Source organism: Salmo trutta, chromosome 25 (genome assembly GCF_901001165.1).
Source record: "Salmo trutta chromosome 25, fSalTru1.1, whole genome shotgun sequence".
Lineage (NCBI taxonomy): Eukaryota > Metazoa > Chordata > Actinopteri > Salmoniformes > Salmonidae > Salmo > Salmo trutta.
Window position 1 is genome coordinate 2,122,133 of NC_042981.1, and position 25,988 is coordinate 2,148,120.

Genomic DNA, 25,988 nt, shown 5'->3' on the forward strand with positions numbered 1-25,988 from the left:
TCACAGGGTCCTAATGAAGACAGTCCTACCATTAGAAACACTACTAGTCTATCACAGAGTCCTGATGAAGACAGTCCTGCCATTAGAAACACTACTAGTATATCACAGAGTCCTGATGAAGACAGTCCTGCCATTAGAAACACTACTAGTCAATCACAGAGTCCTGATGAAGACAGTCCTGCCATTAGAAACACTACTAGTCTATCACAGGGTCCACTTTATATTATATAATGTTTACTTAGCCTACATTACTCATCTCATATGTATCTACTATACTCTATACCATCTACTGCATCTTGCCTATGCCGTTCGGCCATCACTCATTCAGATATTTATATGTACATATTCTTATTAATTCCTTTACACTTGTGTGTTTTAGGTAGTTGTTGTGGAATTGGTAGATTACTTGTTAGATATTACCGCACGGTCGGAACTAAGAAGCACAAGCATTTCGCTACACTCGCATTACCACCTGCTAACCATGTGTATGTGACCAATAACATTTGATTTGATTTGATTTGACATGTATAAGGTATGTTTACGTTAGGGGTAAAGAGGAACTAGGTGTGTGGAAAGTTACTGACTGCAAGTTACTGTGAGAGAAAAGGGGAACAGAGGACCGCAAAAACAACACCGCAAAATTTAGGCAGTATATCGGGCAACAGATAACAGTTCTCAGAAATTATATCCCTAATCTCATCTTGACATATAAGTGCCTGTTTGATCATGTGCAAAACAAATGTACTTGCAGCTGTATGACCCAGTGGGTTGAGTAAATTTGGTTTGAGCTTTTCCTAGTCGTCCGTTTGAGTTTTTACTCTGTTTGTTCAGAACCTAACAAAATAAATATTCTGATCTTATGTTGTTATGTTATGAGACGCATTTTTTATTTGTGAACCTAATGTGAAACCCTAATGTGAAACCCTAATGAAACCCTAATGAAACCTAATGAAACCCTAATGAAACCCTAATGAAACACTAATGAAACCCTAATGAAACCCTAATGAAACCCTAATGTGAAACCCTAATGAAACCCCAATGAAACCCTAATGTGAAACCCTAATGAAACCCCAATGAAACCCCAATGAAACCCTAATGTGAAACCCTAATGAAACCCTAATGAAACCCTAATGAAACCCTAATGTGAAACCCTAATGTGAAACCCTAATGTAAAACCCTAATGAAACCCTAATGTGAAACCCTAATGAAACCCTAATGAAACCCTTGTGAAACCCTAATGTGAAACCCTAATATGAAACCCTAATGTGAAACCCTAATGAAACCCTAATGTGAAACCCTAACGAAACCCTAATGTGAAACCCTAATGAAACACTAATGAAACCCCAACGAAACCCTAATGTGAAACCCTAATGAAACCTTAATGTGAAACCCTAATGAAACCTTAATGTGAAACCCTTATGAAACCCTAATGAAACCCTAATGTGAAACCCTAACGAAACCCTAATGTGAAACCCTAATGAAACCCTAATGAAACCCCAACGAAACCCTAATGTGAAACCCTAATGAAACCCTAAAAAAACCCTAATGAAACCCTAATGTGAAACCCTAATGAAACCCTAATGAAACCCAAATGAAACCCTAATGTGAAACCCTAATGAAACCCCAATGAAACCCCAATGAAACCCTAATGTGAAACCCTAATGAAACCCTATTGAAACCCCAATGAAACCCTAATGAAACCCTTATGTGAAACCATAATGAAACCATAATCAAACCCTAATGTGAAACCCTAATGAAACCATAATCAAACCCTAATGAAACCCTAATGTGAAACCCTAATGAAACCCTAATATGAAACCCTAACGTGAAACCCTAATGAACCCCTAAAGTGAAACCCTAATATGAAACCCTAATGTGAAACCCTAATGTGAAACCCTAATGAAACACTAATGAAACCCTAATGAAACCCTTATGTGAAACCATAATGAAACCCTAATATGAAACCCTAATATGAAACCCTAATGTGAAACCCTAATGTGAAACCCTAATGAAACACTAATGAAACCCTAATGAAACCCTTATGTGAAACCATAATGAAACACTAATGAAACCCTAATGTGAAACCCTAATGAAACCCTAACGAAACCCTAATGTGAAACCCTAATGAAACCCTAATGTGAAACCCTAATAAAACCCTAATGTGAAACCCTAATGAAACCCTAATGTGAAACCCTAATGAAACCCTAATGTGAAACCCTAATGAAACCCTAATGAAACCCTAATGAAACCCCAATGAAACCCTAATGTGAAACCCTAATGAAACTCTAATGAAACCCCAATGAAACCCCAATGTGAAACCCCAATGAAACCCTAATGTGAAACCCTAATGAAACTCTAATGAAACACTAATGAAACCCCAATGAAACCCCAATGAAACCCTAATGAAACCCCAATGAAACCCTAATGTGAAACCCTAATGAAACTCTAATGAAACTCTAATGAAACCCCAATGAAACTCTAATGTGAAACCCTAATGAAACTCTAATGAAACACTAATGAAACCCCAATGAAACCCTAACGAAACCCTAATGTGAAACCCTAATGAAACGCAAATGTGAAACCCTAATGAAACCTTAATGAAACCCTAATGTGAAACCCTAATGAAACCCAAATGAAACCCTAATGTGAAACCCTAATGAAACCCTAATGTGAAACCCTAATGAAACCCTAATGAAACCCTAATGTGAAACCCTAATAAAACCCCAATGAAACCCTAATGTGAAACCCTAATGAAACCCTAATGTGAAACCCTAATGAAACCCTAATGTGAAACCCTAATGAAACCCTAATGTGAAACCCTAATAAAACCCTAATGAAACCCTAATGTGAAACCCTAATGAAACCCTAATGAAACCCTAAGATGAAACCCTAATTAAACCCTAATGAAACCCTATTGAAACCCCAATGAAACCCCAATGAAACCCCAATGAAACCCCAATAAAAGCCTAATGTGAAACCCTAATGAAACCCTAATATGAAACCATAATGAAACCCTAATGAAACCCTATTGAAACCCTAATGAAACCCTAATGTGAAACCCTAATGAAACCCTAATGAAACCCTATTGAAACCCCAATGAAACCCCAATGAAACCCTAACGAAACCCTAATGTGAAACCCTAATGAAACCCTAATATGAAACCCTAATGTGAAACCCTAATGAAACCCTAATGAAACCCTAATGTGAAACCCTAATGAAACCCTAATATGAAACCCTAATGTGAAACCCTAATGAAACCCTAATGAAACCGTAATGTGAAACCCTAATGAAACTCTAATGAAACCCTAATGTGAAACTCTAATGAAACCCTAACGTGAAACCCTAATGAATCCCTGACGTGAAACCCTAATGAAACCCTGACGTGAAACCCTAATGAAACCCTGATGTGAAACCCTAATGAAACCCTAATGAAACCCTAATGAAACCCTAACGTGAAACCCTAATGAAACCCTAATGAAACCCTAATGAAACCCTAACGTGAAACCCTAATGTGAAACCCTAATGAAACTCTCTAATGTGAAACCCTAATGAAACCCTAATGAAACCCTAATGTGAAACCCTAATGAAACCCTAATGTGAAACCCCAATGAAACCCCAATGAAACCCCAATGAAACCCTAATGTGAAACCCTAATGAAACCCTAATATGAAACCCTAATGTGAAACCCTAATGTGAAACCCTAATGAAACACTAATGAAACCCTAATGAAACCCTTATGTGAAACCATAATGAAACCCTAATATGAAACCCTAATATGAAACCCTAATGTGAAACCCTAATGTGAAACCCTAATGAAACACTAATGAAACCCTAATGAAACCCTTATGTGAAACCATAATGAAACCCTAATGAAAACCTAATGAAACCCTAATGAAACCCTTATGTGAAACCATAATGAAACACTAATGAAACCCTAATGTGAAACCCTAATGAAACCCTAACGAAACCCTAATGTGAAACCCTAATGAAACCCTAATGTGAAACCCTAATAAAACCCTAATGTGAAACCCTAGTGAAACCCTAATGTGAAACCCTAATGAAACCCTAATGTGAAACCCTAATGAAACCCTAATGAAACCCAAATGAAACCCTAATGTGAAACCCTAATGAAACTCTAATGAAACCCCAATGAAACCCCAATGTGAAACCCCAATGAAACCCCAATGAAACCCCAATGAAACCCTAATGTGAAACCCTAATGAAACCCTAATATGAAACACTAATGAAACCCTAATGAAACCCTAATGTGAAACCCCAATGAAACCCCAATGAAACCCTAATGAAACCCCAATGAAACCCTAATGTGAAACCCTAATGAAACTCTAATGAAACACTAATGAAACCCCAATGAAACCCCAATGAAACCCTAATGAAACCCCAATGAAACCCTAATGTGAAACCCTAATGAAACTCTAATGAAACCCTAATGAACACCCAATGAAACTCTAATGTGAAACCCTAATGAAACTCTAATGAAACACTAATGAAACCCCAATGAAACCCTAACGAAACCCTAATGTGAAACCCTAATGAAACCCAAATGTGAAACCCTAATGAAACCTTAATGAAACCCTAATGTGAAACCCTAATGAAACCCAAATGAAACCCTAATGTGAAACCCTAATGAAACCCTAATGTGAAACCCTAATGAAACCCTAATGAAACACTAATGTGAAACCCTAATAAAACCCCAATGAAACCCTAATGTGAAACCCTAATGAAACCCTAATGTGAAACCCTAATGAAACCCTAATATGAAACCCTAATGAAACCCTAATGAAACCCTAATGTGAAACCCTAATAAAACCCTAATGAAACCCTAATGTGAAACCCTAATGAAACCCTAATGAAACCCTAATGTGAAACCCTAATTAAACCCTAATGAAACCCTATTGAAACCCCAATGAAACCCCAATGAAACCCCAATGAAACCCCAATAAAAGCCTAATGTGAAACCCTAATGAAACCCTAATATGAAACCATAATGAAACCCTAATGAAACCCTAATGAAACCCTAATGAAACCCTAATGTGAAACCCTAATGAAACCCTAATGAAACCCTATTGAAACCCCAATGAAACACCAATGAAACCCTAACGAAACCCTAATGTGAAACCCTAATGAAACCCTAATATGAAACCCTAATGTGAAACCCTAATGAAACCCTAATGAAACCCTAATGTGAAACCCTAATGAAACCCTAATATGAAACCCTAATGTGAAACCCTAATGAAACCCTAATGAAACCCTAATGTGAAACCCTAATGAAACTCTAATTAAACCCTAATGTGAAACTCTAATGAAACCCTAACGTGAAACCCTAAAGAATCCCTGACGTGAAACCCTAATGAAACCCTGACGTGAAACCCTAATGAAACCCTGATGTGAAACCCTAATGAAACCCTAATGAAACCCTAATGAAACCCTAATGAAACCCTAACGTGAAACCCTAATGAAACCCTAATGAAACCCTAATGAAACCCTAACGTGAAACCCTAATGTGAAACCCTAATGAAACTCTCTAATGTGAAACCCTAATGAAACCCTAATGAAACCCTAATGAAACCCTAATGTGAAACCCTAATGAAACCCTAATGAAACCTTAACGTGAAACCCTAATGAAACCCTGACGTGAAACCCTAATGAAACCCTGATGTGAAACCCTAATGAAACCCTAATGAAACCCTAATGAAACCCTAATGAAACCCTAATATGAAACCATAATGAAACCCTAATGAAACCCTAATGAAACCCTAATGAAACCCTAATGTGAAACCCTAATGAAACCCTAATGAAACCCTATTGAAACCCCAATGAAACCCCAATGAAACCCTAACGAAACCCTAATGTGAAACCCTAATGAAACCCTAATATGAAACCCTAATGTGAAACCCTAATGAAACCCTAATGAAACCCTAATGTGAAACCCTAATGAAACCCTAATATGAAACCCTAATGTGAAACCCTAATGAAACCCTAATGAAACCCTAATGTGAAACCCTAATGAAACTCTAATGAAACCCTAATGTGAAACTCTAATGAAACCCTAACGTGAAACCCTAATGAATCCCTGACGTGAAACCCTAATGAAACCCTGACGTGAAACCCTAATGAAACCCTGATGTGAAACCCTAATGAAACCCTAATGAAACCCTAATGAAACCCTAATGAAACCCTAACGTGAAACCCTAATGAAACCCTAATGAAACCCTAATGAAACCCTAACGTGAAACCCTAATGTGAAACCCTAATGAAACTCTCTAATGTGAAACCCTAATGAAACCCTAATGAAACCCTAATGAAACCCTAATGTGAAACCCTAATGAAACCCTAATGAAACCCTAACGTGAAACCCTAATGTGAAACCCTAATGAAACTCTCTAATGTGAAACCCTAATGAAACCCTAATGAAACCCTAATGAAACCCTAATGTGAAACCCTAATGAAACCCTAAAGAAACCCTAACGTGAAACCCTAATGTGAAACCCTAATGAAACTCTCTAATGTGAAACCCTAATGAAACCCTAATGAAACCCTAATGAAACCCTAATGTGAAACCCTACTGAAACTCTAATGTGAAACCCTAACGTGAAACCCTAATGAAACCCTGACGTGAAACCCTAATGAAACCCTAATGAAACCCTAATGAAACCCTAATGAAACCCTAACGTGAAACCCTAATGAAACCCTAATGAAACCCTAATGAAACCCTAATGAAAGCCAAACGTGAAACCCTAATGTGAAACCCCAATGAAACTCTCTAATGTGAAACCCTAATGAAACCCTAATGAAACCCTAATGAAACCCTAATGTGAAACCCTAATGAAACCCTGATGAAACCCTAACGTGAAACCCTAACGTGAAACCCTAATGAAACTCTCTAATGTGAAACCCTAAGGAAACCCTAATGAAACCCTAATGAAACCCTAATGAAACCCTAATGTGAAACCCTACTGAAACTCTAATGTGAAACCCTAACGTGAAACCCTAATGAAACCCTAATGAAACTCTAATGTGAAACCCTAATGAAACCCTAATGAAACCCTAACATGAAACCTTATTGACAACGCTACCTGTTTGGTTCCCAGGGAGGGCACTGAGATAGAGAGGACACATCGGACAGGGTGGAGTAGGAACAGCAGCAGGACTATTATACAGCCCCAGGTACTGGACACCACCATTGACGGAAAGGGTTGGTAGTTCAGACCGTAGACCATCCAGACATGTAGAAGACCTGCTAACGCTGCACCGACGATGAGACAGAAACAGAAGAGGTTGAAGACCTCTAACTTGTTCGTCGGGGAAGGTTTGGAATATACACCCCATTGGAACGTCAAGGTGGAAGACAGTCTTCTTTTAAAAGATGATCTATAGATACAACAACAACAAAAAAACATGTATATTTTTGTCATTTATTTGATAATCTTCTTGGACAGTGTTCTTCAATCCTGGTCTTTAAATTAGATGTGATATTATCTTATCATTATGTTACAACAGAACACAATGGGGGGGGGGGGTTAGGCAACGCACTCTACCAGGATATACTTCCACACTCCATCCACCAGGTGGCAGCACTAACCGAGTCAAGGGCTGTGCACTAACCAGGTGGGAATGGGGATGGAGGACCATTTTGGTATCTTGTTTTATCATTATTATTTTATATAATACTGAATTTGGCCTTTATTACTATAGCCCATAGAAACACATTGAATAACACATTCATAAATAACAAATCTAGGAGATTGTTTGTGGGGTTTTTTGGACACATGCAGTTGAAGTCGGAAGTTTACATACCCCTTAGCCAAATACATTTAAACTCAATTTTTCACAATTCCTGACATTTAATCCTAGTAAAAATTCCCTGTCTTAGGTCAGTTAGGATTACCACTTTATTTTAAGAATGTAAAATGTCAGAGTAATAGTAGAAAGAATGATTTATTTCAGCTTTTATTTCTTTCATCACATTCCCATTGGGTCAGAAGTTTACAATACACTCAATTAGTATTTGGTAGCATTGCGTTTAAATTGTTTAACTTGGGTCAAATGTTTCGGGTAGCCTTCCACAAGCTTCCCACAATAAGTTGGGTGAATTTTGGCCCATTCCTCCTGAAAGATCTGGTGTAACTGAGTCAGGTTTGTAGGCCTCCTTGCTCGCACATACTTTTTCAGTTCTGCCCACATATTTTCTGTAGGATTGAGGTCAGGGCTTTGTGATGGCCACTCCAATACCTTGACTTTGTTGTCCTTAAGCCATTTTGCCACAACTTTGGAAGTATGCTTGGGGTCATAGTCCATTTGGAAGACTCATTTGCGACCAAGCTTTAACTTCCTGGCTGATGTCTTGAGATGTTGCTCCAATATATCCACATACTTTTCCTACCTCATGATGCCATGTATTTTGTGAAGTGCACCAGTCCCTCCTGCAGCAAAGCACCCCCACAACATGATGCTGCCACCCCCATGCTTCACGGTTGGGATGGTGTTCTTCGGCTTGCAAGCCTCCCCCTTTTTCTTCCAAACATAACGATGGCCATTATGGCCAAACAGTTCTATTTTTGTTTCATCAGACCAGAGGACAATTCTCCAAAAAGTACGATCTTTGTCCCCATGTGCAGTTGCAAACCGTAGTCTGGCTTTTTTATGGCGGTTTTGAAGCAGTGGCTTCTTCCTTGCTGAGCAGCCTTTCAGGTTATGTCGATATAGGACTCGTTTTACTGTGGATATAGATACTTTTGTACCTGTTTCCTCCAGCATCTTCACAAGGTCCTTTGCTGTTGTTCTGGGATTGATTTGCACTTTTCGCACCAAAGTACGTTCATCTCCAGGAGACAGAACGCGTCTCCTTCCTGAGCAGTATGAAGGCTGCGCGGTCCCATGGTGTTTATACTTGCGTACTATTGTTTGTACAGATGAACGTGGTACCTTCAGGCTTTTGGAAATTGCTCCCAAGGATGAACCAGACTTGTGGATGTCGACAATTTCTACAATATACGCTTGAGGATTAAGGTGATGGTCAGTCAGTGTCCCACCTGACAAGCCGTGGGTTGGTTTGGTGGCCTTGAACCATGCTTGAACCATGCAAACACCATGCTCTACCAACTGAGCCACACACAGTGAACTAGGCCTAAGACCCCTCGACTTAGCGAGTGCAATAATATAAGCAAGTTAATCGGTTTCGTAGCAATTACATATTATATAATGGTAAATAATTAATACACTGTATAATAATACAGACCTGGGTCCAAATACTATTTAAATTTTTTCAATTTCTTTCACATACATTTTAAATGAAGTAATCAGATATTTTCTATTTGAAAATATAAGTAGTTGAATATTGGAATGTATTTCGAAATACGCTTGGGAAGTATTGGCATGTATTTGAAAATACTCAAATACACAGATTATTTTTCAAATACAAATAAATACCCCCATGCATTTTAACCCAGCTCCTAGGAGTATTTGAAATAATGTATTTGGAAATAAGTACTTTGAAAATATTTTCAAATTGTAGATAATTTAGAGGAAATCATTTGAAAATAATTTCAACTATTTCCAATAAAAGTAGTTAATTTTGGCCACATTATTTGATAATACTGAAATACACAGAAAGTAGGTATTTCCATAACAAATAATCAAATCCACGTTTAGTTGAACCCAGGGTGTGGTTAGTAACTCTGGACTCACAGGAATCCTGAGGCTCGGCGTGGACCGCTGGAGACAGCCTCCATGATGTATGGAGTTCAACGACTGGGATCAAATCAACAACAACATAACGAGTTAAAATATTCACAAATTGGTACAAAAAGCTGACACTGGTATATCAAAAAAATATATATTTAAAAACGTAAATATTGAACGATGTATTCTGTGTTTTAAATAAAACAGAATTGGTTCAGCCAATATAACATTTAAACAATTAGTTCTGCTATTATGTCTACAGATAGTCATATGAATTGTAGTTTATAACATACCTTCAGTTCTCTGGAGCAGTACTGTGTTAAGTGTAGAATCTATGAATCATAGTTTATAACCTACCTTCAGTTATCTGGAGCAGTACTGTGTTAAGTGTAGAATCTATGAATTCTAGTTTTTAACCTACCTTCAGTTCTCTGGAGCAGTACTGTGTTAAGTGTAGAATCTATGAATCATAGTTTATAAATTACCTTCAGTTATCTGGAGCAGTACTGTGTTGAGTGTAGAAATGCCCTTGGTAGTCCAACTCAAGAGACCGATTGATTTATATACAGCCCTGAAGGGGTTCCTCTTTTCTGGCCATGGGCAGACTGAAACACTTACGTAATATGTTGATAAATACAGGGGCTGAAAAACATTCATTTCTATTGTGTTGAAATGGAACTTCAGATGTCCTGTGTGTCAGAGATTAACTGGTATTACTGTGTAATATGGTGGTAGTAGAAAGCCAGTATGAGGGTTAGCGCTCAGGCTAGAATGAAAGACGGCCGTAGAAAGCCAGTATGAGGGTTAGCGTTCAGGCTAGAATGAAAGGAGGCCGTAGAAAGCCAGTATGAGGGTTAGCGTTCAGGCTAGAATGAAAGGAGGCCATAGAAAGCCAGTATGAGGGTTAGCGTTCAGGCTAGAATGAAAGACGGCCGTAGAAAGCCATTTTGAGGGTTAGCGCTCAGGCTAGAATGAAAGGAGGCCGTAGAAAGCCAGTATGAGGGTTAGCGTTCAGGCTAGAATGAAAGGTGGCCGTAGAAAGCCATTTTGAGGGTTAGCGCTCAGGCTAGAATGAAAGGCGGCTGGTGCGTGGGAGAGAAAACATCTGTAGAGCTCAAAAAGTAATCACACTCAAAACCATGACAAGAAACAATACAAAACGTTAAGGTGTAAGGGACTGCTGGTGTGTGTGGACAACACTACAAGAAACATACAAAGTCCAATTCCTCATTAAGCCCTTGGGGGAGTAGATTTTTTAAGTTGAAGATCCACCCTTATCATCTGGAGAAGGAACTCATCCGTACCATCTGGAGAAGGCACTCATCCGTATCATCTGGAGAAGGCACTCATCCGTACTATCTGGAGAAGGAACTCATCCGTACCATCTGGAGAAGGAACTCATCCATACCATCTGGAGAAGGCACTCATCCGTACCATCTGGAGAAGGCACTCATCCGTATCATCTGGAGAAGGAACTCATCCGTACCATCTGGAGAAGGCACTCATCCGTATCATCTGGAGAAGGCACTCATCCGTATCATCTGGAGAAGGCACTCATCCGTACTATCTGGAGAAGGAACTCATCCGTACCATCTGGAGAAGGCACTCATCCTTATCATCTGGAGAAGACACTCATCTGTACCATCTGGAGAAGACACTCATCCGTATCATCTGGAGAAGGAACTCATCCGTACCATCTGGAGAAGACACTCATCCTTATCATCTGGAGAAGGAACTCATCCGTACCATCTGGAGAAGACAATCATCCTTATCATCTGGAGAAGGCACTCATCCGTACCATCTGGAGAAGGCACTCATCCGTACCATCTGGAGAAGACACTCATCCTTATCATCTGGAGAAGGAACTCATCCGTACCATCTGGAGAAGACAATCATCCTTATCATCTGGAGAAGGCACTCATCCGTACCATCTGGAGAAGGCATTCATTATATCATCTGGAGAAGGAACTCATCCGTACCATCTGGAGAAGGTACTCATCCGTATCATCTGGAGAAGGCACTCATCCGTATCATCTGGAGAAGGCACTCATTCTTATCATCTGGAGAAGGCACTCATCCGTATCATCTGGAGAAGGCACTCATTCTTATCATCTGGAGAAGGAACTCATCCATATCATCTGGAGAAGGAACTCATCCGTACCATCTGGAGAAGGAACTCATCCGTACCATCTGGAGAAGGCACTCATCCGTATCATCTGGAGAAGGCACTCATCCGTACCATCTGGAGAAGACACTCATCCATATCATCTGGAGAAGGAACTCACCCTTATCAGCTGGAGAAGGCACTCATCCATATCATCTGGAGAAGGAACTCATCCGTACCATCTGGAGAAGGAACTCATCCGTACCATCTGGAGAAGACACTCATCCGTACCATCTGGAGAAGGAACTCATCCGTACCATCTGGAGAAGGCACTCATCCGTATCATCTGGAGAAGGCACTCATCCGTACCATCTGGAGAAGGCACTCATCCGTATCATTCACTAAACAGAAAGTAACCACCCACAAAACACCCACAGTGTATTATATAGGTGTATTAAACAGTGTATTATATAGTGTGCTATATAGGTGTATTATATAGTGTATTATATAGTTTATTATATAGTGTGCTATATAGGTTAATTATATAGTGTATTATATAGTGTATTATACAGGTGTATTATATAGTGTATTATATAGTGTATTATACAGGTGTATTATATAGTGTATTATGTAGTGTATTATAAAGGTATATTATATAGTGTGTTGTACAGCCTATTATAAAGGTGTATTATATAGTGTACTGTATAGTGTACTATATAGTGTATTATATAGTGTATTATATAGTGTATTATATAGTTTATTATATAGTGTATTATATAGTGTGCTATATAGGTTAATTATATAGTGAATTATATAGTTTATTATATAGTGTATTATATAGTGTGCTATATAGGTTAATTATATAGTGAATTATATAGTTTATTATATAGTGTATTATATAGTGTATTATAAAGTGTATTATATAGTGTATTATATAGTGTGTTGTACAGCCTATTATATAGGTGTATTATATAGTGTTCTATATAGGTTAATTATATAGTGTATTATATAGTGTATTATACAGGTGTATTATATAGGTGTATTATATATATTGTATTAAAAAGGTCTATTATATAGTCTATTATATAGTGTACTATATAGTGTATTACATAGTGTGCTATATAGGTTAATTATATAGTGTATACTACAGGTGTATTATATAGTGTGTTGTGCAGCCTATTATATAGGTGTATTATATAGGTGTATTATATAGTGTATTATGTAGTGTATTATATAGTGTATTATATAGAGTATCATATAGTGTATTATATAGTGTATTATATACTGTATTATATAGTGTATCATATAGTGTATTATACAGTGTAGTAAATAGTGTATTATATGGTGTATTATATAGTGTATCATATTGGTGTATCATATAGTGTATTATATAGTGTACTGTATAGTGTATTGTATAGTGTATTGTATAGTATATTAAATAGTGTATTTTATAGTGTATTATATAGTGTATTAAATACTGTATTATATAGTTTTGTCATATATAGTTTTGTTATATAGTGTATTATATAGGTATATTATATAATGTATGATATAAGTGTAGAGTATTATATAGTGTTTACTAAAGGTTTACCACGTTCATCTGTACAAACACTAGTACACAAGTATAAACACATGGGACCATGCAGCCGTCATACCAATCAGGAAGGAGACGCGTTCTGTGTCCTAGAGATTAACATGCTTTTGTGCGAAAAGTGCAAATCAATCCCAGAACAACAGCAAAGGACCCTGTGAAGATGCTGGAGGAAACAGGTCCAAAAGTATCTATATCCACAGTAAAACGAGTCCTATATCGACATAACCTGAAAGGCTGCTCAGCAAGGAAGAAGCCACTGCTCCAAAACCGCCATAAAAAAGCCAGACTACGGTTTGCAACTGCACATGGGGACAAAGATCAAACTTTTTGGAGAAATGTCCTCTGGTCTGATGAAACAAAAATAGAACTGTTTGGCCATAATGGCCATCGTTATGTTTGGAAGAAAAAGGGGGAGGCTTGCAAGCCGAAGAACACCATCCCAACCGTGAAGCATGGGGGTGGCAGCATCATGTTGTGGGGGTGCTTTGCTGCAGGAGGGCCTGGTGCACTTCACAAAATAGATGGCATCATGAGGTAGGAAAATTATGTGGATATATTGAAGCAACATCTCAAGACATCAGTCAGGAAGTTAAAGCTTGGTCACAAATGGGTCTTCCAAATGGACAATGACCCCAAGCATACCTCCAAAGTTGTGGCAAACTGGCTTAAGGACAACAAAGTCAAGGTATTGGAGTGGCCATCACAAAGCCTTGACCTCAATCCTAATAAAAATTTGTGGGCAGAACTGAAAGCGTGTGAGAAAGGAGGCCTACAAACCTGACTCAGTTACACCAGCTCTGTCAGGAGGAATGGGCCAAAATTCACCCAACTTATTGTGAGAAGCTTGTGGAAGGCTACCCGAAACGTTTGACCCAAGTTAAACAATTTAAAGGCAATGCTACCAAATACTTTTTGATTGTATGTAAACTTCTGACCCACTGGGAATGTGATGGAAGAAATAAAAGCTGAAATAAATAATTCTCTCTACTATTATTCTGACATTTCACATTCTAAAAATAAAGTGGTGATCCTAACTGACCTACGACAGGGAATTTTTACTAGGATTAAATGTCAGGAATTGTGGAAAAACTGAATTTAAATGTATTTGGCTAAGGGGTATGTAAACTTCTGACTTCAACTGTAGCTAGTACCAGCTATCTACCTAGCTAACGTGGTTTGATGGTTGACACTGACGGGCAGCAGAAGTGATCGACTACAAGATGGCGCTGACAGACACTGTCTCACTGTTTCCAGGTCCTAGCTAACTTTGCAGTATTTAGCATTTACGGACATATTTAATCTCTCACTATCCCAGTCTGTTGTCCCCACTTGCTCCAAGATGTCCACCACTGTTCCTGTACCCAAGAAAGCAAATGTAGTGGAACTAAATTACCATCACCCAGTAGCACTCACTTCTTTCATCATGAAGTGCTTCGAGAGGCATGTTAAGGATCATATCACCTCCAACCTTACCTGACACCCTAGACCCACTCCAATTTTCTTACCACCCAACAGATCCAAGGATAACACAATTACCATTGCCCTGCAACTGGATCCTGGACTTCATGATGGGGCGCCCCCAGGTGGCAAAATCCCTCCTGAAATGTGTGCAAACCTGGTGGCCAACTACAAGAAACGTCTGACCTCTGTGATTGCCAACAAGCGTTTTGCCACCAAGTACTAAATCATGTTTTGCAGAGGGGTCAAATACTTATTTCCCTCATTAAAATGCAAATCAATTTATAACATTTTTGACATGCGTTTTTCAGGATTTTTTTGTTGTTATTCTGTCTCTCACTGTTCAAATAAACCTACCATTAAAATTATAGACTGATCATTTCTTTGTCAGGGGGCAAACGTACAGCTCTACAAATAGCTGTTAATGATGATGGCATATTCAATGAACTGATGAAAACTAACCAAGCGCTCCAGGACAAGTTGTCTACAGAAAAATTAGGAACTTAAAATCAAGAAATTCAACAAAGACAAAAAAGACAAGGCCAAGGATAAAGTCTACTTCTGGAGAAACCCTGACAGAGGAGGTCCTGCTCCTCCTCTCCATGGCAGACGCAGGAGGGATGACACTTACTTCCATCCACCGCCGTCTGACCAACAACCAGCGCCTCATCGGCTTCCAGTGGCAGTTTTTTACTCAACGAGAGACTGGGCCAACGGAAGGGCGCATGTGGCCGCAGGCACATCGACGAGATGCCGCACCCGACGGGGTAAGAAGAGACGACTACCAGAGGCAGAGGAGACCGTTCACACGGTCCCAGTACCCACAGGACTGAGTGTTTTTCATTTATCAAGCAAGATATTGAGCCCTGCCCATGTCTCCTTGCTTAATAAAGGGTTATCTTTTGTGCCTACAACACAGTGTAACGATTTTGACGTTGAGGTAGACATGTTCAAGTTTTTTTAGAAACATCCGTTTAAGGGAACACTTTAGCTCCCCTAATCCTGACATTTCTATTGAACCAGTAGGTTACTCACCTGTACATACTCCGACTCCTTTTAGAAGCAAGAGTTATTTTATACCTCCAGCCAATCGCAATCACTCTATCGAGACATATTGCAGACTGGTTGAAAAAGATGTTGTTCATCTCCTTCAGAACAAACAGGAGTCCAAATCTTTCCATAATTTACCTAAGGATGAAAAACAAGCTTTGCTTGATTTACAATCCGATACGTCAGTCCTTATTCGTCCTGCTGATAAGGGTGGGTCGGTTGTACTCATGGATAGGACAGCTTATGTAAATGAGTGTCATAGACAGCTGCTTGACAACAGCTTTTACAAGAAACTCAGAAGTGACCCCACTTCCCAATTTCAGAATACTATCTTTACTGTCCTAGATGGGTATTTAAGTTCTGGTCAGATAACCAAAAAAGAACATGACTTTCTGGCTATTCAACACCCTAAAATTGCCACTTTCTTTACTTTGCCGAAATTACACAAGAATGTTACAAAACCTCCAGGGCGCCCTATTGTAGCGGGCATTGATGCAGTAACGGCCCATCTATCATTGATGCACTAACAGCCCCTATTGTAGCGGGCATTGATGCAGTAACGGCCCATCTATCATTGATGCACTAACAGCCCCTATTGTAGAGGGCATTGATGCAGTAACGGCCCATCTATCATTGATGCACTAACAGCCCCTATTGTAGAGGGCATTGATGCAGTAACGGCCCATCTATCATTGATGCACTAACAGCCCCTATTGTAGAGGGCATTGATGCAGTAACAGCCCCTCTATCATTGATGCACTAACAGCCCCTATTGTAGCGGGCATTGATGCAGTAACGGCCCATCTATCATTGATGCACTAACAGCCCCTATTGTAGAGGGCATTGATGCAGTAACGGCCCATCTATCATTGATGCAGTAACAGCTATATCTATCTACTTCTGTTGACTTTTTTATTAGACCACTCGCAGAACAGCTCCCTTCCTAAAGGACACCAGCAGTATGATCTCAGAACAGCTCCCCTCCTAAAGGACACCAGCAGTATGATCTCAGAACAGCTCTCCTCCTAAAGGACACCAGCAGTATGATCTCAGAACAGCTCCCCTCCTAAAGGACACCAGCAGTATGATCTCAGAACAGCTCCCCTCCTAAAGGACACCAGCAGTATGGTCTCAGAACAGCTCCCCTCCTTTGTAAAGGACACCAGCAGTATGATCTCAGAACAGCTCCCCTCCTTTGTAAAGGACACCAGCAGTATGATCTCAGAACAGCTCTCCTCCTCCTAAAGGACACCAGCAGTATGGTCTCAGAACAGCTCCCCTCCTACAGGACACCAGCAGTATGATCTCAGAACAGCTCCCCTCCTAAAGGACACCAGCAGTATGATCTCAGAACAGCTCCCCTCCTAAAGGACACCAGCAGTATGATCTCAGAACAGCTCCCCTCCTAAAGGACACCAGCAGTATGATCTCAGAACAGCTCCCCTCCTAAAGGACACCAGCAGTATGGTCTCAGAACAGCTCTCCTCCTAAAGGACACCAGCAGTATGGTCTCAGAACAGCTCCCCTCCTTTATAAAGGACACCAGCAGTATGATCTCAGAACAGCTCCCCTCCTAAAGGACACCAGCAGTATGATCTCAGAACAGCTCCACTCCTTTGTAAAGGACACCAGCAGTATGATCTCAGAACTGCTCCCCTCCTAAAGGACACCAGCAGTATGATCTCAGAACAGCTTCCCTCCTAAAGGACACCAGCAGTATGATCTCAGAACAGCTCCCCTCCTAAAGGACACCAGCAGTATGGTCTCAGAACAGCTCCCCTCCTAAAGGACACCAGCAGTATGATCTCAGAACAGCTCCCCTCCTAAAGGACACCAGCAGTATGGTCTCAGAACAGCTCCCCTCCTAAAGGACACTAGCAGTATGGTCTCAGAACAGCTCCCCTCCTAAAGGACACCAGCAGTATGATCTCAGAACAGCTCCCCTCCTAAAGGACACCAGCAGTATGATCGCAGAACAGCTCCCCTCCTAAAGGACACCAGCAGTATGGTCTCAGAACAGCTCCCCTCCTTTGTAAAGGACACCAGCAGTATGATCTCAGAACAGCTCCCCTCCTTTATAAAGGACACCAGCAGTATGATCTCAGAACAGCTCCCCTCCTTTATAAAGGACACCAGCAGTATGATCTCAGAACAGCTCCCCTCCTTTGTAAAGGACACCAGCAGTATGATCTCAGAACAGCTCCCCTCCTTTATAAAGGACACCAGCAGTATGATCTCAGAACAGCTCCCCTCCTTTATAAAGGACACCAGCAGTATGATCTCAGAACAGCTCCCCTCCTAAAGGACACCAGCAATATGTTCTCAGAACAGCTCCCCTCCTAAAGGACACCAGCAGTATGATCTCAGAACAGCTCCCCTCCTAAAGGACACCAGCAGTATGGTCTCAGAACAGCTCCCCTCCTAAAGGACACCAGCAGTATGGTCTCAGAACAGCTCCCCTCCTAAAGGACACCAGCAGTATGATCTCAGAACAGCTCCCCTCCTAAAGGACACCAGCAGTATGGTCTCAGAACAGCTCCCCTCCTAAAGGACACTAGCAGTATGGTCTCAGAACAGCTCCCCTCCTAAAGGACACCAGCAGTATGATCTCAGAACAGCTCCCCTCCTAAAGGACACCAGCAGTATGGTCTCAGAACAGCTCCCCTCCTAAAGGACACCAGCAGTATGGTCTCAGAACAGCTCCCCTCCTAAAGGACACCAGCAGTATGGTCTCAGAACAGCTCCCCTCCTAAAGGACACCAGCAGTATGGTCTCAGAACAGCTCCCCTCCTAAAGGACACCAGCAGTATGGTCTCTGACCAGCTCCCCTCCTAAAGGACACCAGCAGCATGATCTCAGAACAGCTCCCCTGCTAAAGGACACCAGCAGTATGGTCTCAGAACAGCTCTCCTTTGTTAACGACACCAGCAGTATGGTATCAGAACAGCTCCCCTCCTAAAGGACACCAGCAGTATTATCTCAGAACAGCTCCCCTGCTAAAGGACACCAGCAGTAGTGTATCAGAACAGCTCTCCTTTGTAAAGGACACCAGCAGTATGGTCTCAGAACAGCTCCCCTCCTAAAGGACACCAGCAGTATGGTCTCAGAACAGCTCCCCTCCTAAAGGACACCAGCAGTATGATCTCAGAACAGCTCCCCTCCCAAAGGACACCAGCAGTATGATCTCAGAACAGCTCCCCTCCTTTGTAAAGGACACCAGCAGTATGATCTCAGAACAGCTCCCCTCCTAAAGGACACCAGCAGTATGATCTCAGAACAGCTCCCTCCTAAAGGACACCAGCAGTATGATCTCAGAACAGCTCCCCTCCTCCAAAAGGACACCAGCAGTATGATCTCAGAACAGCTCCCCTCCTAAAGGACACCAGCAGTATGGTCTCAGAACAGCTCCCCTCCTAAAGGACACCAGCAGTATGATCTCAGAACAGCTCTCCTCCTCCTAAAGGACACCAGCAGTATGATCTCAGAACAGCTCCCCTCCTCCTAAAGGACACCAGCAGTATGATCTCAGAACAGCTCCTCTCCTAAAGGACACCAGCAGTATGGTCTCAGAACAGCTCCCCTCCTAAAGGACACCAGCAGTATGGTCTCAGAACAGCTCCCCTCCTAAAGGACACCAGCAGTATGGTCTCAGAACAGCTCCCCTCCTAAAGGACACCAGCAGTATGGTCTCAGAACAGCTCCCCTCCTAAAGGACACCAGCAGTATGGTCTCAGAACAGCTCCCCTCCTAAAGGACACCAGCAGTATGGTCTCAGAACAGCTCTCCTTTGTAAAGGACACCAGCAGTATGGTATCAGAACAGCTCCCCTCCTAAAGGACACCAGCAGTATGGTCTCTGAACAGCTCCCCTCCTAAAGGACACCAGCAGTATGGTCTCAGAACAGCTCCCCTCCTAAAGGACACCAGCAGTATGATCTCAGAACAGCTCTCCTCCTAAAGGACACCAGCAGTATGATCTCAGAACAGCTCCCCTCCTAAAGGACACCAGCAGTATGATCTCAGAACAGCTCCCCTCCTAAAGGACACTAGCAGTATGATCTCAGAACAGCTCCCCTCCTAAAGGACACCAGCAGTATGGTCTCAGAACAGCTCCCCTCCTTTGTAAAGGACACCAGCAGTATGATCTCAGAACAGCTCCCCTCCTTTGTAAAGGACACCAGCAGTATGATCTCAGAACAGCTCTCCTCCTCCTAAAGGACACCAGCAGTATGGTCTCAGAACAGCTCCCCTCCTAAAGGACACCAGCAGTATGATCTCAGAACAGCTCCCCTCCTAAAGGACACCAGCAGTATGATCTCAGAACAGCTCCCCTCCTAAAGGACACCAGCAGTATGATCTCAGAACAGCTCCCCTCCTAAAGGACACCAGCAGTATGATCTCAGAACAGCTCCCCTCCTAAAGGACACCAGCAGTATGGTCTCAGAACAGCTCTCCTCCTAAAGGACACCAGCAGTATGGTCTCAGAACAGCTCCCCTCCTTTATAAAGGACACCAGCAGTATGATCTCAGAACAGCTCCCCTCCTAAAGGACACCAGCAGTATGATCTCAGAACAGCTCCACTCCTTTGTAAAGGACACCAGCAGTATGATCTCAGAACTGCTCCCCTCCTAAAGGACACCAGCAGTATGATCTCAGAACAGCTTCCCTCCTAAAGGACACCAGCAGTATGATCTCAGAACAGCTCCCCTCCTAAAGGACACCAGCAGTATGGTCTCAGAACAGCTCCCCTCCTAAAGGACACCAGCAGTATGATCTCAGAACAGCTCCCCTCCTAAAGGACACCAGCAGTATGGTCTCAGAACAGCTCCCCTCCTAAAGGACACTAGCAGTATGGTCTCAGAACAGCTCCCCTCCTAAAGGACACCAGCAGTATGATCTCAGAACAGCTCCCCTCCTAAAGGACACCAGCAGTATGATCGCAGAACAGCTCCCCTCTTAAAGGACACCAGCAGTATGGTCTCAGAACAGCTCCCCTCCTTTGTAAAGGACACCAGCAGTATGATCTCAGAACAGCTCCCCTCCTTTATAAAGGACACCAGCAGTATGATCTCAGAACAGCTCCCCTCCTTTATAAAGGACACCAGCAGTATGATCTCAGAACAGCTCCCCTCCTTTGTAAAGGACACCAGCAGTATGATCTCAGAACAGCTCCCCTCCTTTATAAAGGACACCAGCAGTATGATCTCAGAACAGCTCCCCTCCTTTATAAAGGACACCAGCAGTATGATCTCAGAACAGCTCCCCTCCTAAAGGACACCAGCAATATGTTCTCAGAACAGCTCCCCTCCTAAAGGACACCAGCAGTATGATCTCAGAACAGCTCCCCTCCTAAAGGACACCAGCAGTATGGTCTCAGAACAGCTCCCCTCCTAAAGGACACCAGCAGTATGGTCTCAGAACAGCTCCCCTCCTAAAGGACACCAGCAGTATGATCTCAGAACAGCTCCCCTCCTAAAGGACACCAGCAGTATGGTCTCAGAACAGCTCCCCTCCTAAAGGACACTAGCAGTATGGTCTCAGAACAGCTCCCCTCCTAAAGGACACCAGCAGTATGATCTCAGAACAGCTCCCCTCCTAAAGGACACCAGCAGTATGGTCTCAGAACAGCTCCCCTCCTAAAGGACACCAGCAGTATGGTCTCAGAACAGCTCCCCTCCTAAAGGACACCAGCAGTATGGTATCAGAACAGCTCCCCTCCTAAAGGACACCAGCAGTATGATCTCAGAACAGCTCCCCTCCTAAAGGACACCAGCAGCATGATCTCAGAACAGCTCCCCTGCTAAAGGACACCAGCAGTATGGTCTCAGAACAGCTCTCCTTTGTTAACGACACCAGCAGTATGGTATCAGAACAGCTCCCCTCCTAAAGGACACCAGCAGTATTATCTCAGAACAGCTCCCCTGCTAAAGGACACCAGCAGTATGGTATCAGAACAGCTCTCCTTTGTAAAGGACACCAGCAGTATGGTCTCAGAACAGCTCCCCTCCTAAAGGACACCAGCAGTATGGTCTCAGAACAGCTCCCCTCCTAAAGGACACCAGCAGTATGATCTCAGAACAGCTCCCCTCCCAAAGGACACCAGCAGTATGATCTCAGAACAGCTCCCCTCCTTTGTAAAGGACACCAGCAGTATGATCTCAGAACAGCTCCCCTCCTAAAGGACACCAGCAGTATGATCTCAGAACAGCTCCCTCCTAAAGGACACCAGCAGTATGATCTCAGAACAGCTCCCCTCCTCCAAAAGGACACCAGCAGTATGATCTCAGAACAGCTCCCCTCCTAAAGGACACCAGCAGTATGGTCTCAGAACAGCTCCCCTCCTAAAGGACACCAGCAGTATGATCTCAGAACAGCTCTCCTCCTCCTAAAGGACACCAGCAGTATGATCTCAGAACAGCTCCCCTCCTCCTAAAGGACACCAGCAGTATGATCTCAGAACAGCTCCTCTCCTAAAGGACACCAGCAGTATGGTCTCAGAACAGCTCCCCTCCTAAAGGACACCAGCAGTATGGTCTCAGAACAGCTCCCCTCCTAAAGGACACCAGCAGTATGGTCTCAGAACAGCTCCCCTCCTAAAGGACACCAGCAGTATGGTCTCAGAACAGCTCCCCTCCTAAAGGACACCAGCAGTATGGTCTCAGAACAGCTCCCCTCCTAAAGGACACCAGCAGTATGGTCTCAGAACAGCTCTCCTTTGTAAAGGACACCAGCAGTATGGTATCAGAACAGCTCCCCTCCTAAAGGACACCAGCAGTATGGTCTCTGAACAGCTCCCCTCCTAAAGGACACCAGCAGCATGATCTCAGAACAGCTCCCCTGCTAAAGAACACCAGCAGTATGGTATCAGAACAGCTCTCCTTTGTAAAGGACACCAGCAGTATGGTCTCAGAACAGCTCCCCTCCTAAAGGACACCGGCAGTATGGTCTCAGAACAGCTCCCCTCCTTTGTAAAGGACACCAGCAGTATGATCTCAGAACAGCTCCCCTCCTAAAGGACACCAGCAGTATGATCTCAGAACAGCTCCCCTCCTAAAGGACACCAGCAGTATGGTCTCAGAACAGCTCCCCTCCTCCTAAAGGACACCAGCAGTATGATCTCAGAACAGCTCCCCTCCTAAAGGACACCAGCAGTATGATCTCAGAACAGCTCTCCTCCTCCTAAAGGACACCAGCAGTATGATCTCAGAACAGCTCCCCTCCTAAAGGACACCAGCAGTATGGTCTCAGAACAGCTCCCCTCCTAAAGGACACCAGCAGTATGATCTCAGAACAGCTCCTCTCCTAAAGGACACCAGCAGTATGGTCTCAGAACAGCTCCCCTCCTAAAGGACACCAGCAGTATGATCTCAGAACAGCTCCCCTCCTAAAGGACACCAGCAGTATGGTCTCAGAACAGCTCCCCTCCTAAAGGACACCAGCAGTATGATCTCAGAACAGCTCTCCTCCTAAAGGACACCAGCAGTATGGTCTCAGAACAGCTCCCCTCCTAAAGGACACCAGCAGTATGGTCTCAGAACAGCTCCCCTCCTAAAGGATACCAGCAGTATGGTCTCAGAACAGCTCCCCTCCTAAAGGACACCAGCAGTATGGTCTCAGAACAGCTCTCCTTTGTAAAGGACACCAGCAGTATGGTATCAGAACAGCTCCTCTCCTAAAGGACACCAGCAGCATGATCTCAGAACAGCTCCCCTCCTAAAGGACACCAGCAGTATGGTCTCAGAACAGCTCCCCTGCTAAAGGACACCAGCAGTATGGTCTCAGAACAGCTCTCCTTTGTAAAGGACACCAGCAGTATGGTATCAGAACAGCTCCTCTCCTAAAGGACACCAGCAGCATGATCTCAGAACAGCTCCCCTCCTAAAGGACACCAGCAGTATGATCTCAGAACAGCTCTCCTTTGTAAAGGACACCAGCAGTATGGTCTCAGAACAGCTCCCCTCCTAAAGGACACCAGCAGTATGGTCTCTATCATTGAATCTCTTGATCCTCTCCCTGAGAATACCTTGTTAGTTACTTTTGATGTTGAGTCGTTATACACTAATATTCCACATGAGTGCGTTATTGAAGCTATGGAACATTTTCTTCTGCAACGTGACCCTAATGAACTACCTTCCAGTGTTTGCATTATAACATTGGCTGAAGTAGTACTCACCCACAACTACTTCATGTTTCTAAATTATTTCTTTATTCAGACGAAGGGTACTGCTATGGGATCCCCCATGGCTCCTAACTATGCTAATTTGTATGTGGGTTACATGGAGAAACAGTCCATTTTCAACCCTCTCAAAAATGTTTTTTTTGCCTAACATCATTATTTGGAGACGGTATATTGATGATATTTTTGTTCTATGGAGGAGTGATGCAACACAGCTCCAGGCGTTCCATGCTTTTCTTAACTCCTGTTCTGAGCACCTGAGATTTACTATGCAATCTGATTCACGTCAAATCAGTTTTCTTGATCTTCTGATCTTGTGTGTGAGGATAATGTTCTATACACTGATCTTTACAGGAAACCTACTGATCCTAACAGTTTGTTGAGGGCTGATAGTTGTCACCCACTTCCCTTGAAAAACAGTTTGCCCTACAGCCAATTTTGTCGAATCAAAAGAATTTGTAAAAAACAATCAGATTTCGACAGAAATATGGCTGAGACGCAGGATCAGTTCAAGGAGAGGAGGTACAAAAATGGTCAGATTAATATTGCCATTGAGAAAATTCAAAACAAAACGAGACATGATATTTTTCGAGGACAGTCTCGCAAAAAGACGCATTCTTGCGTTCTAACTACCCGATATTCAAAGCGCTCTGAACAAGTCAAGGGAATCGTTCACAAACATTGGCACATTCTAAAATCCGATGATAGTCTCGGTAATGTGTTTTCGGACCTTCCCTTGGTCGTATTCTCGCGGGGCAGAAATCTCAGAGATCAATTGATAAACTCTGTTTTACCATCCCAAGATATTCATGAACAACGTCTATTTGCGCCCCCTACTGGATGGAAACTACAAGTGTAACGGCTGCGCTCAATGCAATGGCACTTATAAATGTAGATCCTTCAAACACCCCCAAACAGGGAAACATATCCCAATCAAAGGTGTTATTACGTGTTCCACTAAGGCAGTTATTTATCTTATAACTTGTCCTTGTGGTAAATGATGTGGGTAAAACAAAGCATGAATTAAAAGTACGTATCTCAGAGCATCGTAACACCATTAGGTGGTAAAACTGGACTTACCCAGTTGGGGCCCACTTTCTGGAAGCAAACCACTCGATCTCGTCTGGACTTACCCAGTTGCGGCCCACTTTATGGAAGCAAACCACTCGATTTCGTCTCTGCGTTTAATATCGGCATCGAACATGTCACCCTCCCTGGGAGAGGGGGTGACCTCGACAATTTATTGTTAAAACGAGAGGGTGTCTCTAGGGGGTGCTGGTACAGGATATAATACCCAGAGGGTGTCTAGGTGGTGCTGGTACAGGATGTAATACCCAGAGGGTGTCTAGGTGGTGCTGGTACAGGATGTAATACCCAGAGGGTGTCTAGGTGGTGCTGGTACAGGATGTAATACCCAGAGGGTCTCTAGGGGGTGCTGGTACAGGATGTAATACCCAGAGGGTGTCTAGGTGGTGCTGGTACAGCATGTAATACCCAGAGGGTGTCTAGGTGGTGCTGGTACAGGATGTAATACCCAGAGGGTGTCTAGGTGGTGCTGGTACAGGATGTAATACCCAGAGGGTGTCTAGGTGGTGCTGGTACAGGATGTAATACCCAGAGTGTCTCTAGGTGGTGCTGGTACAGGATGTAATACCCAGAGGGTCTCTAGATGGTGCTGGTACAGGATGTAATACCCAGAGGGTGTCTAGGTGGTGCTGGTACAGGATGTAATACCCAGAGGTTGTCTAGGTGGTGCTTTCTCCTTCAGGGGTATCAGAAGGGCAATGATACTTTGTCCTTCAGGGGTATCAGAAGGGGAATGATACCTTGTCCTTCAGGGGTATCAGAAGGGGAATGATACCTTCTCCTTCAGGGGTATCAGAAGGGGAATGATACCTTCTCCTTCA

At 42.7% G+C, this 25,988-nt stretch overlaps 1 protein-coding gene across 3 annotated transcripts in view; it reads right to left on the reverse strand.

Moving 5' to 3' along the window:
- The window catches only part of LOC115161839 (osteoclast stimulatory transmembrane protein), a 45,474-nt gene extending 35,245 nt beyond the window's left edge, over positions 1–10,229 (reverse strand). For 2 of the 3 annotated variants that reach the window (XM_029712648.1, XM_029712650.1), the window contains exons 1-3: positions 10,185–10,229; positions 9,706–9,768; positions 7,095–7,389 (exon numbers count right to left, since the gene is read on the reverse strand). In XM_029712648.1, the coding sequence (XP_029568508.1) occupies positions 7,095–7,389; positions 9,706–9,749 (339 nt within the window). In that variant the 5' untranslated portion in view covers positions 9,750–9,768; positions 10,185–10,229. Of the gene's footprint in view, positions 1–7,094; positions 7,390–9,705; positions 9,769–10,056; positions 10,084–10,184 lie in introns of those variants that run through there. The other variant, XM_029712649.1, reaches the window with a different exon arrangement.
- Positions 10,230–25,988: the final 15,759 nt, after the last annotated feature.